The sequence below is a fragment of the Nomascus leucogenys genome, chromosome 8 (assembly GCF_006542625.1).
Source record: "Nomascus leucogenys isolate Asia chromosome 8, Asia_NLE_v1, whole genome shotgun sequence".
Lineage (NCBI taxonomy): Eukaryota > Metazoa > Chordata > Mammalia > Primates > Hylobatidae > Nomascus > Nomascus leucogenys.
In genome coordinates, this window is record NC_044388.1 from 90,016,205 (window position 1) to 90,036,231 (window position 20,027).

The following is a 20,027-nucleotide window of genomic DNA, read 5'->3' on the forward strand; positions in this document are numbered from 1 at the left end:
AAAAAAGATGAAGAATATGACAAAAACCCTCAGTGCTCAAATACGAGAAGTTAGATGCTACAGGGGAAACACAGATGTGAATCAGGCATATTTGCAGCATTCAAAGAATTTAGGCTGGGCATGGTGGCTCTCGCCTGTAATCCTAGCACTTTGGGAGGCTGAGGCGGGTGGATCACAAGGTCAGGAGATCGAGACCATCCTGGCCAACATGATGAAACCCCATCTCTACTAAAATACAAAAAATTAGCCAGGCGTGGTGGCATGTGCCTGTAGTCCCAGCTATTCTGGAGGCTGAGGCAGGAGAATCGCTTGAACCCAGGAGGTAGAGCTTGCAGTGAGCCGAGATTGCACCACTGCTCTCCAGCCTGGTGACAGAGCAAGACTCCGTCTCAAAAAAGAATTCAAAAGAATTCGTAGTCTGGTGGGAGAGACAGACATTCATAGGCAGATATAGGACAGGAACAGAGGATCTGTGACCTCCCCGCTGAGTATCTATCTAGGATCTGGCAGTGGTCCCAGTGTACTGCTGCTCTTCCAACCGTGTCATTATCCTTAGGAAGATGGGGTTTGAAATCAGACAGGGTTAGGTTTAAATGCTGTTGTCACCAGCTTACTACCTCCTTACCCCTTGTGAGTATCCCATAAGTCGGGGACAAGCACATCTCTGAATTTTCCAGTGCTCTTGGAGCACAAGCACATAAAATGTCTCGCCGAGCACCTGGCTCATATCCAAGGTGTAGTAAGTGAGACCTGTTACTGAGAAAGAGTCAAGGGCAAGAGTTTTAGAGCCAACCCAAATAGGACTCCCAGCTCAACACTTAATAGCTGCATGATGTCCTACCAGTTTTCTAATCTGTCTAATCCATAGTTTCTCTACCTCTAAATGGGCTGATGACAATAAAACTCACCTTTCAGGATTGTCATGGGGCTTAGATGAGATTATATTTGTAAAAGAATTAGCATAGTCCTTACACATGCATGCAAAGCATTAAATAAGTGGTACCTTTAATTACCCAGGAAGATGCAGAACAAGATGAAGTGTGTTCTCTGTATCTGTAACTAAGTCTGACAGACAGCCAACGCAAGGACCTGGGAGGAATTAATCAAATTATTAGGAGTGTAGAATTGCATTGAGAATATCAGACTGGGTCTGGCTGCCAGCGTGCTCCCAGCTGGACTGAATGGAGCTGAGATTGCTGGTGTGGTGTGAGACCATCCCTTGCTGCCACTCAGGAGCTGTCTTGTGAGACAAAAATGTTGCTTCTTCGGCTCCTGCTACGTATAAGCAGGCCAATGCCACAGAACGCGAAAAACGATTAGCCAGTAGAGGCACATGTGTTCTGAAGGGACTGATTGCCCAAGTAAAGCTCTGTACTCAGAGGAAGAAGAAACACCCTGGCAGGAGTGAGTGCTGGGAAGTACACCTTTCACATCAGTATCAGCTGAGCACATTAGAGAATTAGGTACTTAGGTTGGAAGAAGCCCAGGCAATGACAGAGCGGAGAATCCTTCTAGAAAAGAGAGAGTTGGCCCAAGAAGCCTTGTGGGTTAAGTCGCTCTTCATCTGCATTTCCAAGAATTACTTCCATGATAATGGGCAGAGGGAGAATCAAGGAAAACTCATTTGCGTGGTCTGTTGAAACAGAGTAAGTCTGGAGTCATGTATGGGTTACTTGATTTTTATGCCCGAATAAGGAAGAGTCACTTGAATAGTTAAAAAAAAAAAAAAATGAGAGAACTATGTAAATTCCACATAACAAGAAAAAGAGAATTTAAGAGACTCAGAGAAGAGCACACCTCTGAAAATGATCTAACACAAAATCTAGAAGACCATTCTCCATCTCATATAAGAAAATATGACCTTACACATCCACTTAGGCTGCCACAACAAAATATTACAGACTGGGTGGTCGGAACAATTTATCTCTTACAGTTCTGGAAGCTGGAAAGCCTGAGATCAAGGTGCCAGCATGGCGGGTTTCTGTTGAGGGCTCTCCTCCTGGCTTGCAGATGGTCACCATATGTCTGGACGTGATAGTGAAAGAGAGAGCAAGCTTTCTGGCCTCTCTTCTATTAAGGGCACTAATCCCATGGTGGGGACCCTACCCTTATGACCTCTTGTAACCCTGCTTACCTCCCAAAGGCCCCATCTCCACATGCCATCACATTAGGAGTTAGAGTTTCAACATATGAATTTGAGGATGGGGACACAGTTCAGTCCATAGCATGACCCCTGTGAAAAGGGAGCCGGAAGTTGTTTGGTGAAAAAGCAACCGAATAACAAGGCAAAGAGAGAAGAGTGAGACGAGGAAGGATTTCGGGGAAGCAGAAAACCTAAGAACAGAATTAAAACCTACATTCTGTGTAGTAAAGAGCCGAGTTTATCTGCAAAATTGGAATTAGTGATGTGAAGGATGAACTTGAACAGATGAAAGATAATGAGAGGAAAATATGATAAATGGGGAGAACAGGAAGCCGGTTTCAGATAATTGATGTTATAGTACCAGTGGCCAGAAACAGTGCTCCTAAGATCTAATAGAAGAAAAATTTGCTCAGCTAAAGGAAGACCTGCATATGCAGATTTAATAGGCTCATCATGTGTCAGATAGATTTGGTATAAAGAGACCTGTACCTACATAGATCTCAGTGACTTTTTAAAACTATAGGAAAAAAAAAACAAAACTATATAAGCGTTCAGGCATAAAAAAGCAAGTTACCTATATGTGAATTCAAGGTGGACTTGCCTCAGACTTCTCTTCAATACTACATCTTAGAAGATAATGGATAAGTTTTGAAGGGAAAACGTTGTAATCTAAGAATTTTACATCTAGACAAATTGTGGTTTGCGTGTAAAGAGAAAAGCAAGGGCTTAAAAACGTACTTTTTTTTCCTGTGTACCCATCTTCACAAAATTATTTGAAGATACACTCTGGTGAACTAAGTTGTAGAATACATGTAAAGACTCAATTGTGAGAAATTCATAGTATAAGAGGAACTGTGAGTAGTAAAACAAGATAAACTAGAAGTTAGTTTAAAATGTTCCAAATCTGATTATAAAATTGCAGAAGGCAGATTATTCTAAAATATTAAAAATGAGGGTTTAATTTTTTTTTTATTTTTAATTTTTTTTTTGAGACAGCATCTTGCTCTGTCACCCAGGCTGGAGTGTAGTGGCGCAATCTCAGTTCACTGCAAGCTCCGCCTCCCGGGTTCACACCATTCTCCTGCCTCAGCCTCCCAAGTAGCTTGGACTGCAGGCGCCCACCACCACACCTGGCTAATTTTTTTATATTTTTAGTAGAGACGGGGTTTCACCGTGTTAGCCAGGATGGTCTCGATCTCCTGACCTTGTGATCCACCCGCCTCGGCCTCCCAAAGTGCTGGGATTACAGGTGTGAGCCACCGCGCCCAGCCAAGGTTTTATTTTTTTAAAAGGAAGGAGGAATTGGGGAGGGCTACAGTAAAGTAGGTTAAGCCTTCCTATTCATAGTGTGGCTCCAGACCAGCAGATCAGCATTCCTGGGAGCTTATTAGAAATGTATATTCTTAGGCCCTACTCGAGACCTACAGGATGAGAATTTCTCCAGCAAGCTATGTTGTAACAGTCTTTCCAGATGATTCTTTGACATGCTAAAGTTTGAGAAACATGGGGTTAAACTACCTTTCTCAATGGTGATAGACAGAAAAATGTCATTTCCCACTTGACTATTAACAATTAGAGAAATATATCTTATATACTGTGTAATTGTCTAAAACAATAGAGAAAATTGGAAAATAATGGAATATCAGAGAATAATGGAAAAATAAAGAGTTAGTATATCAAACAAATGGGAATTAAGGCAGCAATCAGAAAGGGTGGAGCATGAAGAAGACTTGTAAAACCAAATCAATTATAGCAATAAAAGCAAATGGCATAATCTCCTTTATTAGAAGGCAAAGCTTGTCAGGTTGATTTAAAATAATCCAGTTATTAATGGTTTATTAGAGACATTAGAGACAAGGTTAATTCCTTATCTTTACTCTGCACTTGAGCTTTTCTTTCCGACTTCCAGAACTAGATTAAATTCCCTATCATGGGTTTTTATAGCACTGCATATGTCTCCTTGAGAGCACTTACTGTGGATGGAGTTTTAAATTTGTCTGAGTGACTCTTTGATTTTTTGATCTCCTTTTGTTAGACTGTAAACTCCTTGAAGGCAAGAACTTTGCCTGTTTTTGCTTAGCATTTTGTGCCAGCACTTGGCACAGTACCTGTTTAATGAATGACGGTATGAGAAAATATAGGGACATGTCTTTAGGTACATATAAACAAATAGAAATCAGGATCTGACAAATTAATTATCAAATGATTTATGCCAGACAAACTAATAAAACGGAATAATTAAATGTTACAGCATGAGTTCTTAAACTTTCCCACACATCAGAATTTTCTGGAGGGCTTGTTAAAACATGGATTGCAGGACACAACACCTAGAATTTTTTTTTTTTTTCAGTATGTCTTAGGTGAGTCCTAAGAACTTGCATTTCTAACAGGTTCCCAGGTGATACTGATGTTGCTGGGTCCAGGGACCGCACTTTGAGAAGCACTGTGTTGGAAAATAGTTTTATGTTACTAAATACAGTTCACAGTGAAGATTTTGATCCCATGAGCCTTTAGGTATCAAACAACATTGTTTCCAAATATACAAAATAAATTTAGAAATATAGTGAAGTGGAAAGATTTATCACAATATTTAGTCTTTGACAGAGCAGGTAGACAAACAAGGTTGTATAGCATTTAAATAATTAATACAGTCGATCTAATAACTGTGAATCCTACAAAGAGCAAGTAACTTACCATTTCCAATGTTTATGAATCAGTTACAAAAAGTATTTAACTACTAAAAATTCTATAGCGAGAGAGAAAAACCATAAACACACTAATAAACCAATTAAGAAAAAATTAATTTTAACACGTATAACAAAATGTTGATATCCTTAATCTACAAAGAGTTTAGCAAGTTCATAAGCATCAATATGCCTGTAGAAATGCTGGCTGTAAACACAAAAGGAAAGTCACAAAAGAAAAACAATAGTTAATTAAACAGGAAAAATAATCAATTTCCTTAGAAATCAAAGAAATGGAAAGTAAAATCAGTGTAATACAGTTCTTCTCATCAGATAGGCAGAATTTAAGAAGATGATAATACTTAATGCTGGCTGTAGTGTGCATAAACAGTCATTTTCATACCTTTCTGGTTGGGATGATGGTGCTATGGTTATCAAAGGCCTTAAAAATACATACCCTTTCCCTGTCTTGAATTTTTCCCCAGGAAATAATGTGCAAAGATTACATGGAATAGCCTTTATTTTGTGATAATGTGTAAAATTAATGGGTAAATGTGCAAAAATTTCTATAAAAACATGAGTCACAGCATTTTTTTTAATAGGGAAAAAATTTTGAAACAATCTCAATGTCCCTTGGTGTAGGGGACTGGCTCAGCAAATTCCAAAGTCCAGTGGGAACCATGCAGCCAGTAGATGCAGTAGAGATCAATATTTATTGATGGGCAAGATGTCCACAAAGTAATGTCGATTGAATACACCAGATTACAAAGAGGATATCGATCAGGACTGGCTAATTCAGGGCTCACAGGAGCCAGACAGGTGGTATCAGTGAGAGAAGCACACCCCAGATGAGACAGAATGAAGAGTGGGGACCAGGGCACCCTCCCCCAAGGGGGTAGATGCTGTTCTTTGTTTGGGGGTTACAGATGATTGAAATTTCTCTTTAGTTTTTATTTTGTATTTGTATTTATCAGTATTTTATAATTTTCCCCCAGTGAACAATATTACATCAGACATTTTTAAGAAGAAAGAAGTTAGGCAGTGCCAAAAGAGAGGTAAAGATAAAGTCGGGTGGGACTTGAGAGGAAGAAGTGACCCCTGCTGCTAGTGGGTGGGGGGTGCTTGGGGGCAGGGAAAGTCCTGGAGTTGAGGGGACCCTGGGTGTGGCCACTGCAGAGGGCAGGGCTTGCAAAGGGGCTGATGAAGAGGTTGGTGTTGGAGGTCAGCACATTTCTTGAGCACCGGGGCTGGGGTGGAGCGATGTGCCAGGTACTGTTCTAAGCACTTGCCATCTAAATTTAATCCTCACAGCAATCCTACAAGGTGGTCCTATTACGACCTCCGTTTTATAGATAGGAAAACTGAGGCACAGAGAGGTTAAGAGACTTGCCCAAGGTTACCCAGCTCGAAATGTCTGAGCTGGGATTTGAATAGGGGTCTTCTAACTCCAGAGTCAGAATTGATTCTAGTTTATGGTCCCAGAATGGGGAGGAGTTTTTTGGGGGGTGGGAGCACGCTGATGCTTCTTGGTGGGGGCCAGTTGCCCATTCTTACACCTTCGTTTCCTTCCTGGACAGAAACTGGCAATTACACCTGTGAATTCTGCGGCAAACAGTACAAGTACTACACTCCCTACCAGGAGCATGTGGCCTTACACGCCCCCATCAGTGAGTACCTCCTCCCGGTGAGGATGGGGGTTGGGGGACCAGGCACAGGGTGGGCCAGCCATTGGCCAGGCCTCTAGAATTTGGCCAGGAAATGGTGAAAGCAAGGTGAGCTCAGTTCTGGGTCAGTCTTCAGGTGTTAAGTCTGACCCAGGGCCACCTGTCTACAGTGGCCGGCATAGCTGAGAAGTCCCCCTCTTAAGCCAGAGCAGAGTCCGAGCCCTCCCTTAGTGGACTCAGAGTCCTGTGCCCACGTGATTGGGGTGAGGAGGGTGGACATCACTTGTCCAAGTCCTGCTGTGGCCCTCTTCTAGGTACCGCTACATCACAAGGTTTATGAATCTCCACCCCCAAAGCCAGTTCCCCGTGATGCAGCTTCAGTCTGAACAGATGTAGGAAGGAGCTCAGGCTAGGGGCATGGTTAACTGAACAGGAAAGCTCCCTCTTGGCCCTTGATGGTGGGAAGCTAAGGAGGTGGCAGGAACCCTGAGCTGGGAGTCAAGCCCTGGCTGTTAATCCTAGCTGAGTCCCAGGCCTGCTTGTGACCTGGGGCAGGTCCCATCCTGACCCTGGACCACCATCTCCCACTCTGACCACGAAAGGAAAGGGCTGTAAGGGCCCTTCCCACAGGGACATCCTCACCTTCCATCCTCCTGGTGCCCGTGAGCCTACCTTACTGATTTCCTAGCTCCTTTTCTGGATATTAAGAGGGGTCTCCATCCTCAGATGCCCAAGTATATGAGCTAGGGGGCCGGTCAGCCTCCCTCTCTTTCATGTACAGGTGCAGAAACCAAAGTCTGACAGGAGCGGGGCTTATGCAGTCTCAGGGCAGTAGGGCTGGATGTTTAGCAGTGTTTTTGGAAGTGTAACTGGTTTTGTTTCTCACAGCAGAGCTGTGGGGATCCCTCTCCCCATTCTGTGGATGGCAAGACTTTGGTCCAAACAGAGAGGGAGGGTTTACCGAAGGTCACTGGGGGCTAAAGCCCCTTATAGTCTGGGAAGGCCCAGGTCCCTCCTGGAGCCCTGCTGTTGGGATACCAAGGGTATCGGATAGGGAGGGAGAAGTATTCAGAGCCTGGAGGGTGGTGTAGGTAGCTTCCCCAGGAATTCCTCCCCTCTGGGCAGAGTGGCAGGGGCTGAGGGGTCTTCCCGTGGGCAAGAACTCCAGTCCTGAGGTCGAGCACTGGGCTGAGATTCTCATCCTTGCTTGCCCCTCACTGCTTTGTGACCTTGTGCCTGTTGCTCTCCTTCTCTGGGCTCGTTTCCCACCTGTGAAAGCTGTTTAAGGTCTTTTCAGCCCAGGATCTGGATTATAGACATCTCTGACATGAGGTACCTGCTATGGCTCCACTAGAAGAATCCATTTCACTTCCCAGCCTGGGCTATATGGGTCATTCAGTACCCACCACAGAGCCAGATCTTGTGTGGAGAGAGAGAATGCAGGATTCCACTGGGTAGGCACCGACGGTCCAGTTGACCCACTTGTGGTGCTGATGCCCAGGCAGCAGGGCTGTGGTCGGGCTTGAACACCATGGCCTGCACCCTTCTGGGGATCCAGCTTTCCATAAGCAGGTACAGGGCAGCCATGTCTGTGTTATCCAGTGAAGCAGCAACTGCCCTGCTCCCTGGTGCCCAGGCTGGATGCTACCTAGAATGCACTTTCAGTGAGGTGTTAGCTACAAGGCCAGACTATAACCTTGGGTTCAGCACTGTCTTCAGTGCCTCCTGGGACAAGTTGAGTAAGGCCATGGAGTTAGTAAGATAGGGAGCTCGGCTTTGAATTCCGGCAGGCAGGCTCCAGGCCCATACTCAACCATGAAGCTATCCTACATCCCATGTCAGATGGTAAAGCAGAAAGGGGTGTGTCTCTTCCACCCTAAGTTTTTCCCTGACAGCCTGGTGCATCTCTCCTGAAAGGCTGTCTACTTTTCTTTCTCTGTTCCTCACTTTCTTTTGCTTTCTGTTATGAACTCTCTTTCTTTCTGTATCTGCTTGTTGAATTAATCTCTCTGTTACCTACTAAAGTCTGGGGACTCAGGAATCATCTGTGTTTAAAATATAGCATGAGAGATTTAGCCTAGATTCAAGAGAGAATTATTTATCCAAGGCTGTCCAAGAGATAGCTCCTGCAGTGGCCTCTGTCTGGTTCTAGAGATTTGTGTGCCAGTGGACTCCTTGTGGAGGCAGGGGCTGTACTTGAGGGCTTCATCAGGTGGTATCCAGGGCTGGGACTTGAGACTCTGGGTCTAGTGAGTGTCCTTAAGGACATAGGCTGACTGTGGAAGAATTTCTTAGAATTAGTGTCATAGAATCTATGTTCTTTTATGTCTGACTTCTTTTGCTCAGCAGAATGTTTTTAAGATTCATATGTTATCATATTCTCATATGTATCAGTTCATTCTTTTTTACTTCTGAGCAATATTCTATTGTATGAAAATACCATTTGTTAGCCATTTACCTGTTAATTTGGGTTGTTTCCAGCTTTAGGCTATTATAAAAAAAGCTGCTATGAAAATGCTTATATGAGGATTTTGTGGGCATATGTGTTCATTTCTTTGGATAAATACCAAGGAGTAGAATTACTGGGTCATGGGGAATAGTATGTTTAACTTTTTAATAAGTGACAAACCATTTTCCAAAATGACCATAGCATCTTTCACTCCTGTCAGCTGTGCCTGTGAGTTCCACTTGCTCCATGTTCTTGCCAACATTCGATGGCATTGGTCTGTTTAATTCCAGCTATTCTAGTGAGGGGATAGTGGAATCTCACTGTGGTGTTAATTTGTATTTTCCTGATGACTAATGACGTTGAACATCTTTATATTTACTTATTGGCGACTTACATATTTTACTTTGGAAATTGTCTGTTTAGGTCTTCTGCCCATTTATTTGGTTGGGCTATTTGTCTTTTTTATTATTAAGTTGTAGGAGTTCTTTATGTATTCCAGTAGGCCTGGGTTCTTTGTCAGATATATGTACTGTGGATTTTTCTCCTAGTCTCTGGCGTGTCAGTTGATTTTCATACAGCATCATTTGAGGAACAGATGTCTTTCGTTTTGATGAAGTCCAGTTTATCATTTTTTTCTATAGTTAGTGCTTTCTGGGTTCTACCTCAAGGATATCCTTGCCTACCTCAAAATGGTAAAGATATCCTCTTTTATTATCTTTTAGAAGCCTTATAATTTTAGCTTTTTCATTTATGTCTGTGGTATATTTCAAGTTAACTTTTCAAATGATGTGAGGTATGAGTTGAGATTCATTTTATTCCATACAGATACCTGGTTATTACAACACCATGTGTTGAAAAGATTATCTTTTCCTATTGCATTGCACTGGTACTTTTGTGGAAAGTTATTTGAAGTATAAGTGTAAGTATTTTTCTCTTCCCTTGGCCTGTTTATCTTTATGCCTATTCCACATGATTTTACTAAAAGCTTTCTCGTAAGTCTCAAATCAGCTGCTCTTAGTTTTTCAATGTTGTTATTTTTTAAGACTATTTGGCTATTCTAGGAACTTTATTCTTCCATATTCATGTTAGAGTCTTCTCTAATTCCTACCAAAAAAATGCAACTTGGAGTTTGTTTGGGATTCTATTGAATCTATAGATCGATTTGGAGAGGATCATCATTACAATAATACTGGGTCTCCCAATCCATGAACATGGTATATTTCCCCAAGTATTTAGGGCTTATTTAGTTTCTCTCAGCAGCAGTTTGTACTTTTCAGAGACATCTTGCACATATTTCATTCTGTATCTCCAAGTATTTTATGGTTTGTGACACTACTGTGACTTTTAAATTTAATTTTCCGATTGTCTTTTGCTATTGCATATAAAAAAATCAATCTTTGTATATTGAATTTGTATATTGCAAATTTGCTAAATTTACTTATTAGTTCTAATAGATTTTTTTGTAGATTTCTTAGGATTTCCTTTTGCATATTGATGTCATCCACAAATAAAGACAGCTTTATTTCTTTCCTTCTAATCTGTATTCTTTTTATTTTTTTTCTTCCTCACTATTCTGGTTAGGTCCCTCCAGTACAATGTTGAATAGAAGAAATTAGTGAATATTTTTGCCATGTTCCCAATCATGGAGTTCAGTTTTTCATTGTTAAGCACTGTGTTAGCTAAAATCGGTTTTTATAGATGCCCTTTATCAGTTGAATAAGTTACCTCTTGTTTATAATGTATTAAAAGTTTTTCTTATAAATTGATGTTGCATGTTTTTTTCCTCCATCTTTTGAGGTGATTCTATGGATTCTTATGTTCTCTTTTGTTAGTACTGGTGAATTACAGACTTAAAAAAAATTCACCATTCCTATACTTTATTAAAACACATTAAGAATATCAGGAAGTCAAACTGTAAAATGAACTGAAGAAAGTTACAACGTGGGGATGATTATTCTTTGCCAGATAAAATGACTTCCTTCTTTGAAGCTTCTGTTTTTTCTTAATAGGATATATTTAAGTTGTATAACTTGATTATTTCATATGTATACATTGTGGAATAACCCCACAATCAAGCTCTTGCATAGGCATCTAAATTACTTAAAGATCCAAGGTTAGTTTATAGAGTAATTTGTTTTTAAGGACATGTTTTTCTCTCACTTCTATCTAAAATTCCTCAGGATTTTACTTGCTTTTGATATCACTCCCGAAACTGTCTCCTCAAGGGCGGGGAACTACAGTCCTAGGATTAGCAGAATGCCCCATATTTAATCAGTGGTGTGTTAATGAAGGTCATAATTAAGAAAATGAATATTTCTGGTGAAGTTTTTAAAAAATATTGATTGAAGTATATTGTCATACAATAAAGTGCCTGTTATTTAAAGTTTACAGTTTGATAAGTTTTGACCTATGCATGCACCCATGAAACGGTCACCACAATCTAATTAACATACCCATCACCCCCAACAGTTTTCTCATGCCTTTTTGTAATTTGCTTACCACTTCCCTATCCCGAGGCAAATGCTAATCTGCTTCCTATTACTGTAAATTAGTTTGCATTTCCTAGAATTTTACATACATGGAACCTTACGGTATGTAAGTATGTATTTTTGAAGGGAGAGGTCTGGCATCTTTCACTCTGTATGATTATTTTGAGATTCATTTATGCTTACATGTATCAGTAGTTCATTCCCTTTTAATTGATGATGAGTAGTATTCCATTTCCAGATATACATGCCACAATTACTTTGTTCGCTTATGGGTGGATATTTAGAGTATTTCTGGCTAGAGTTCTGGAGCTAATACAAACAAAGCAGTTATGAACATTTGTGTACAAGCCTTTGTAAGGACAAATGCTTTTATTTCTCTTGGGTAAATACCTAAGAATGGAATGGCTGGATCATATGGTAGATGGTTGTTTAACTTTTAACAACAGCCAAATTGTTTTCCAAAGTAGTTGTGCCATTTTACATTCCAACCAGCAGTACAATTTTCTTTTCTTGTAATGTTCTTGTCTCATTGGGTATCAAAGTAATGCTGGCGTCATAGAATTGGGAAGAGTACTCCCTCCTCTTCAATTTTCTAAAGAGTTTATATAGAGTTGGTATTATTTTACGTAAGTATTCTATAGAATTCAACAGTTAAGCTTTCGAGCCTGAAATTTTCTTTGTAAGAAGGATTATTTAGAAATATATTCCATTTCCAAATATTTGGGAATTATCCAGATTTTTTGTTGTTATTGACTTCTAACTTAATTCCATTGTGGTCAGAGAACATATTCTGTATTTTCCAGTCTTCAAAATTTATTGAGATAAGTTTTATGACCTATCTTATGGTCTCTTCTGCTGCGTGTTTCATGTCCACTTAAAAAAAAAAAAAAAAAAGTATCTCGTATTGTCAGTTAGGCTAAGTTGGTTGATAATGTTGTTCAAATCTCTATACTCTTTCTCACTTTTTTTTTTTAATTAGTTTGTCTTACCAAGTTCTGAGAGAGAAGCATCAAAATTCTCAACTCTAATGGTGGATTTGTCTGTTTCCCCTTTTAGGTTTGTCAGTCTTCGATTTATGTAATTTGAACCTTTGTTATTAGGTACACACAGTTAGCATCATTATGCCTTGATGAATTGACCCTTTATAAAGTCGTGCAATGCCATTCTATATCTCTGGTAATGCCTGTTGTCCCGAAATTTCCTTTGTCTGTTACTGTAAGCCATGACAGCTTTCTTAGGATTATTAGTATTTGCATAGTATATCTCTTTTCATCATTTTATTTTAGTCTACCTTTATCTTTGGATTTGAAGTATGTGTATATAGTTGGTTCTTATGCCTTTCTTTATCCAGTTTGGTAATCCCTGCCTTTTAATTGAAATGTTTAATTCATTTACATTTAATATACTATATTAATATGGTTAGATTTAAGTTTACTGTCTTGTATTTTTTCTGTTTGTCCCTTTGTTCTTGTTCATTTTTTTATTTTCGTGCCTTCTTTAGTATTAATCAAGTATTTTTTAAAAATGCCTCTTAGCTTTCTAGCCATAACTCTTTTTCTTTAGTGGTTTCTCTATGATTTATAATATACATGTTTAATATGTTACAGTCCACCATGAATTTATATCATAGCACATTACATATAATATAAAAGCCTTACAATGGTGTACTTCCCATTTACTGCCCTCCTGTTCTTTGTGCTATTTTTATCATACATTTATGCCTACATGTGTTATAAACCCAACAATTACTCTTTTAGCTTTAAACAGTAATTTGCTAAAGTAACTGAGAAATTAGAAAATACCTTTTATATTTACTTATATATTTTCCATTTTCTTTGCTTTTCTTTCCTTTATGTACATCTGAATTCCATCTTTTATCATTTTCTTTAATTCTTGAAGAACTTCCATTAACATTTCTTATATTTTAGGTCTATTGGTGAAAGATTCCCTCAACTGAAGATGTTTTTATTTCACATCTTTTTTTTGAAGGATTTTTTTTCTGGATATAGAATTCTAGGCTGATAAATTTTTTTTTACGTTTAAAAATGTCATTCCTTTGTCTTCTAGCTTAAGTTGTTTCTGATGAAAAGTCAGAGATCATTCTGATTGTTATTCATCTATATTTAATGTATCTTTTTTCTCTGGATGCTTTTAAGTATTTCTTGGGTTACTAGTTTTTAGCAATTTCATTATTTGTGTTTATCCTGTTTGAGATTCATTGAGCTTCTTGGATCATGAGTGTACATTTTTCATCAAATTTGGAAAATTCTCAGCCAGTATTTCCAAATATTTTTCTTTCCTAATCTCTCTTTTCTCTCTTGTTGAGACTTTAATTACATAGATGTGTGATAATCAATAATGTTTACAGATCAACTGAAGCTCTGTTCATTTTTTTAGCCTTGTTTTCCCTCTGTGCTTCAATTTGAATAGATTCTATTGCCCCATCTTCAAGTTCACTGATCTTCTCTTCTGTGGTGTCTAATCTGCTTTATTAGAAAAATCCATTAAGTGAACTTTTTATTTCAGCTGTCATATTTTTCATCTAAGTTTCGTTTGGTTTCTTTTTATAATTTTTATTTCTCTTCATTATTTTTCATCTTCCCTGTCATTTCTGTATGTTTCTGTTAACTGGTTTTTCTCTTGATTACTGGTCACATTTTCCTATGTTGCCTGGAAAATAATTGTTTCTTCCATGCTGCATCCTGGGAATGCTGTGTTGTTGACTTGATTTTGTCTTCCTTTGAAAAGAGTTTTGTTCTGGCAGGTAGTTAATTACAAATCAACTCAATACTTCAAAAGTTGTTTTTTAAGCTGTGTTAGGGCAGGTCTAGAATAGCTTTTATTCTGCGGTTAGAACAGCTCTTCTAAGGCATGGCCTTTCTGGCCGTTTCTTAGCTGAATGCCTGAAGTATTGAGCAAGGTCTCGCCTCTGTGGCCAGGGGGTACTCCAAAATATCTCCTACTCTGTGTGACTTTTGAATCTTCCTCACTTCACAGCACCCCCACCCCCATCCACCATTAGCTATTTTTTGCTAGGCTTTGCAAAGACTCACTCTGCACAAATACAGTTTGGTATTCAGCCAGATTTCAAGGGGGCCCATCTGCACATTTCTGGAGTTCTTTTTTGTTGCACAATTCTCTCTTCTTTGTTAATTTGCCGTGAAAATTCTAGCCACTTCAAAAGCCCTGAACTCAGATCACTGTCTCCTTCGTTCACTGAGATGTTTGGGCTCCACCTCTCTCTGCCCTGGTCCAGAGGGGCTCCCCAGGCAGAGAGCTAGAGTGACCATGGGGCTCACATCATGTCTTCTCTGCTGAGTCACAGTTCTGTACCACCTTTGTCCAGCTTTATAGTTGAATATGGCAGGAGGCTAGTCTTGTACCAGTTACTCCATCATGGCCAGAAGTGTGAGTTCTTCAGTTCTCTTTCTAAGATGAAGATCCATGAGGAGGGGTTCCCAGGTTAACTCCTCTTGCATCCCATCTCCCATTCATCTCCACCTCCAGCCTTTGAGCACATGATTCCATTTGCCTCCAATGCAGTTTCATCCGCCTCTACCTCGTGGAAGTTTCGGGGAAACCCCCTGGCCTCTCCACTCCCTTGATTGTGTGGTTGCTTTTCTTGAATCCTTGCATTCTCTAAATTTTTTTGCTCCATGCATTCTCTAAATTTTTTTGGTCCAGTTAAATTTTCAGCTTTCTGGAAAGGAGACCACAGTGCTCTGTTATTTTTTAGATATCTCTTGTGTGTAGATATTTCATGTGTGTTTCCTACAGGGGAAGTCAGCCAGTCTGTCTGAGACTCTTTCATGCTTTCTCAGGAAGAGCTCCGGTAGGAATTCCAGCATGACAGCGTTCCCTGTGAGGTCAACAGAGGGAGCACACTGTTAAGTAGAATGAGTCAGGAGCCTGGGACATTGATCCTGGCCCAGCCCAACCCACCCTGTGACCCAGAATTGATAGCCATACCTCTCTGAGCCTTAGTAGCCCCATCTGCCTTATACCCTTGGGACCACTGGGAGGATAACATGTCAGATAGCTTCACGGTACCATTATGTGCCCTCATTGGGATCCCATCTTTGACATGCTCTTCTTCAGCAGTTCTGACCTTAAATTTTCTGGCTGCTCATGCATTGATACACGGATTCCACAATGTCTCTTGAGCACTGTGTTTCAGGGAACGTGCCAGACACTCTGTGCATGGCAGGCAAGGCTGGCAGAGTTCCTGCTCTCTTGGAGCATACACGCTAATGGGGAGAGAGCCATTGTTCAAAGGTTATACTGTGTGTCATTACTGACACAGTGATCAGTCCTTGGAAGGGAAGACAAGAGGGGACTGACAAATAAATGGTCCCAGGTGGGGAGTTTTGGGGGAGTCAGACTCTCTAAGGAAGAGATCTTTAAGTATAGTATGCAGGACCAACAGTCAAAAGTTTGAGGGAAGAATGTTCGAGGCAGAGGGAATAGCATGCACAAAGGCTATGAGCTTGAAAGAGAAAGGATATTGTAGGATATGAGAAGGCAAGGAGCTCAATGGCCTGTGAGGAAGCTGGAGAGGGGAGCGGGTCCCAAGCGGGGTGGTCAGATCACACAGGTGATGCCCTCAGGCCTATGATACCATGTGCTTTATGCATATTCCGGAGCTCCCTGCCACAGGGAAAGAGGGGGCTGTCTCCCTCAGAATGCCAGGATCTTTACAGCAGGAATTGTAGATTCTGTAACGGGACAATCCAAAGGGGCTCCTAGAGTCATTCTGCGAGGATGGAGCCTGAGGCCTCAGAGGGAAAGCAGCTTGATCAGGCTGTTGCACAGAAACTCTGATCCTGTGTGGGTCACTGCCATGGAGAGCAGAGGAGCGCACGGCCTTTTGCCAAAGGCATCCTTGCACAGCTGGCAGACTTGAGCCCTGTCTCATCTCAGCACTAACTTTGTGTGTTGCCATCAACAAACTTATTATGTCTGTGGCCAGAATAAGCCTTTGGGCCTTGGGTTTTTTTTAATCTCTGAAAAATACCAGTAATAGCTGCTTACATTTGAAGAGCAGTTTATCATTCAGGATGCTTCTGAGACTTTCTTGGATTCCCACAAAGTGCCCGTGAGGCTGGTTATGCAGAGAGGGTCATCCCAGTGTTGGTGGAGTCGGGGGGGCGGGAAACAAAGGCCGAGAGAGGGGAGGTATAGTCTCCAGGATTGCGGAGGCCGAGGGTTACAGAGCTGGGCTTCAGAGGTGGATTTGCCTCACCCCAGAATCAAGGCTGGTTCCATTACAGTGAATCGCCAGCTGTGGTCCCCAAACTCTGCCTCACACAGGAAGCCAGCAGAGATATTAGAAATGGACTCCGGGTGCCTATTGCAACATTAAATGTTGGTTCATTCTGTGGCTTAAAAAAAATTGGAAATTATGAGACAAGCAATCCCCTGGTGGGACTCAGGGGCCTCTGAGGCTCTTGGCTCAGAAAGAGAGACAGAGAACGGGAGAGAAGGTATACAAGTGTCCTTTGCTACCCAGACCTCTCAGTTCCTGATTCAGGAAGGGAGAGTCCCAGGAGTGGCAGCTCAGGTCGCAAGGGACACAAGTGTTTTCCGCAGACTGAGGCCTTGGGATTTGTTTCTGGGGCCGGAGTGGGCCGATGAGGGCTTGTTTAAGTGGGGCATGACTAAAGAACTCCCTGCTCCCGGCATCTGGCCACCACTGTAGGCGAGGAGTGGGTGACCCTCCACGGGGGAGAACGGGCAGCCCCAGTCCTCACAGCTCACCCCATGCACCAGCGTGGTAAATGAAGGACCATAGAGTAGCTTTTTCTTTTTGCCACTCAGTTCCTCTGTGACCTTGGACAAGGCCCTGCATCCTGCTTCTTTGGGCCTGAGCTTCGCCATCTGTGCCAGGAATGAGCAGAGGTGGCGGGCCAGGGGGCCCTTTCATTTGGGCTCTGCAAACAGTGCCTAGGACGGACGCTGTCTTAGGAGCAGGGAGATAATGGGGCCTGCCTCCACCTGCCTGGGCCAGGGGAGCAACAGCCAGGTCCTTCGCTAAGCAGGTCAGGACTGTGGCCAGGCACTGAGTCAAGACAGTACCCTCTGGTGTTACTAATTCTTGGGGGTTCTATGAGCCTCTGGTCAGTACCAAAGGGCCCTCGCTTCCTCTTGCTGCCTAGCCCCCTTCCTGCCCTCAGGGAGAGTTGCGGATTTTGTATGATCTCTGAATGAGAAGACCACTGCCCCCTCTTTCGTTTTTATGGTGGAAGTGTGGCCAGTTTCAGGGGTTGGCCACCACTGCTAAGGGTTCAGGGGAGGGTGAAGGAGGCCGACTGATGCTCTCCCAAGACCACCAGAGGTGGAAACCACTTGAGAGTCAGCCCCCGGTTCTCAGTGACTCCAGCTTCTACGGAATTTTCAGGTGAGGGAGGCAGGGGGCCTGGGTAATGGTGATGCAGGGTTCCCCAGACAGCATCCAGGAACTGCTACACTTATTTCAATTAAAGCGTCAGGTGTCCCCTGAGAGCAACAGTTCCCAATCAGTGCCCACAAGGCGCCACAGAGCCCCTTGCCCTAAAACCTTGGAGGGACTGTCAGGCCCCTCTGCCTCCCCCCAGCCCCGGCATGTCCCTGCCTGTCTGCTTCCTATTGTAACTTCCAAGCCAGCCTTCCTTTAAAGGAAAAGGAGCTTAGAAACCAACATTCTAGAAGATGCACTTGGGCCTGGGTTAACTAATTCAGATGCCCTAAGAGCCAGTCAGTCCAGAGACTGGGCTGGTCAAGGGTTATGGGTGACCTACACAGTGGGCTGGTTGGTGGCCTCCAGATAACTAAGCGTGAGCTGACAGAAGGTTCCAGACTCCTGGACTTTCTCTGGCTCTGAGTTAAGTGAGAATCCTTGTTCTCTTGGCACAAGAAGAGGTTGGACAGAGACAGTCCCAACCCTGGAATGTGGGGCTGGTGGCCCAAGAGGCCACTCACTCCGCCGGCTGGGAGGTCCCTCGGGGACTGAGAGCGTGACCCTCTCAGGTACTGCCCCCGGGTGGGAGCCACCGGATGATCCAGACACGGGCTCTGAGTGTTCACATCCAGAGGTCTCCCCGTCTCCACGCTTCGTGGCAGCGAAGACCCAGACGAACCAGTCGGGGAAAAAAGCTCCGGCCTCCGTGGTCCGATGCGCCACCCTCTTACACCGCACCCCTCCAGCCACCCAAACCCAGACGTTCCGCACTCCAAATTCGGGATCTCCAGCGAGCAAGGCAACCGCAGGTACCAACGGCCTATGTGACCCCCACACTTTCTCCCCCACTGCCCTTCTTACCACCTGCCACAGCTGTGCCTGGGGTTGTTGTTGCCTTGCAAGAGCAAGAGTGGCAGTCCCGTAGGGATCTGGGACAAATCTGAGTCCCAGCTCTGCCTCTGGCTGGCTCTGTGACCATGACAAGCCACCTAACATTTCTGAGCCAAGTCTTCTCACCTTAAATCAGAGGATTGTACAAGGAGGTTTGCAAACTTTTTTTTTTAAGTAGTAGAGTATTTTTTCCCAAATCATGGCCTAAGGGGCCTGTTTTGACATTCTTCACAAGGTTTAAAAATTTTTTTAGTTAATTGCCAGCTTCTGAACATCAAATTTTATGTAAAACTTTTGATTTCTACCTGACATTGAAAAGTCAGATCTGGCGGTCCTGGACCCACTTTCCTACAGGGCAACGATTGGCTGCCTCCTTGAGTAGAGTGTGTGCTCTCCACTTTTCCACATCCCCACCACTCCCTACTGCCTCCCCAACACAATGGCCATGTGGCAGGTGTCATTTCTCATTGTGATCACACTGTTGTCTGTCTTACATCCAACCCAGTTCATCTGTTTCTGTTGCCTGCCTGGACCCTGTTGGCATGACTTTGCATCTCCCACCTTTCAGAAAACTTAATTAAAAAAAAAAAAGTCATTTCAACAAGGATCTGCTCTGAACAAAGCAGGAAAAGCCGGATGGTTGACCTAGATCTCTGGTCTCTTGCCCTCCCCCTCTGTAGCACTACCTGTGAAACTCCTCCATGAGATACAGGCCCAGCAGGAAATCAGTGGATGCCACCATTTCCTCAGTTCACACTGCAAAGGACTCTGGCTCCAGAGGGGTAAACAGATGATAAAAAGTTCCAAGAAGTTATTTCCTCCAGAAAACCTGGCCAGACACACTGTGTGCTGAGGACCAGCAGTCAGGAATTCTTAGATTCACCCTTGGATGGAACCAGCCCTGGGCCACCTGCTGGGACTTGTGGGTTGTAGGGCAGAGTGATGATGTGGTGCCTCTGGGACCATGGGTCCTTCAGTTGTCCTCAGGAGACCAAAGCCATTTCTTAAATAAATAGATGATCCAGGTGAGAACTCAGGTAAAGGAACCACTTGGTTCATTCGGTGACTGACAACCCAGCCGAGTGATTACGCCATGCTTTCCTTTACTCCTCAGTTCAGGAGGCTAATTTTGGGCGAGGGTGTGATTCTTTGAAGATATGTTTATTGTGCTTAGGTCTCCCAAAAGGAGAGTAGTCAATCAGCCTTGAAGGTCATGGTTTTTCAGGTACCGTGTTGAGAAAAGCCAGTAGCCGTTGTGTTTTTCAACAGTA

The 20,027-nt window shown here is 42.7% G+C and overlaps 1 protein-coding gene across 4 annotated transcripts in view; it reads left to right on the forward strand.

The window, feature by feature from the left end:
* Positions 1 to 20,027, forward strand: part of ZNF618 (zinc finger protein 618) — a 180,608-nt gene that overhangs the window by 134,353 nt on the left and 26,228 nt on the right. For all 4 annotated transcript variants that reach the window (XM_030817674.1, XM_030817675.1, XM_030817672.1 and 1 more), the window contains 2 exons: positions 6,405 to 6,494; positions 18,435 to 18,674. In XM_030817674.1, coding sequence (XP_030673534.1) covers positions 6,405 to 6,494; positions 18,435 to 18,674 — 330 coding nt within the window. The remainder of the gene's footprint in view (positions 1 to 6,404; positions 6,495 to 18,434; positions 18,675 to 20,027) is intronic.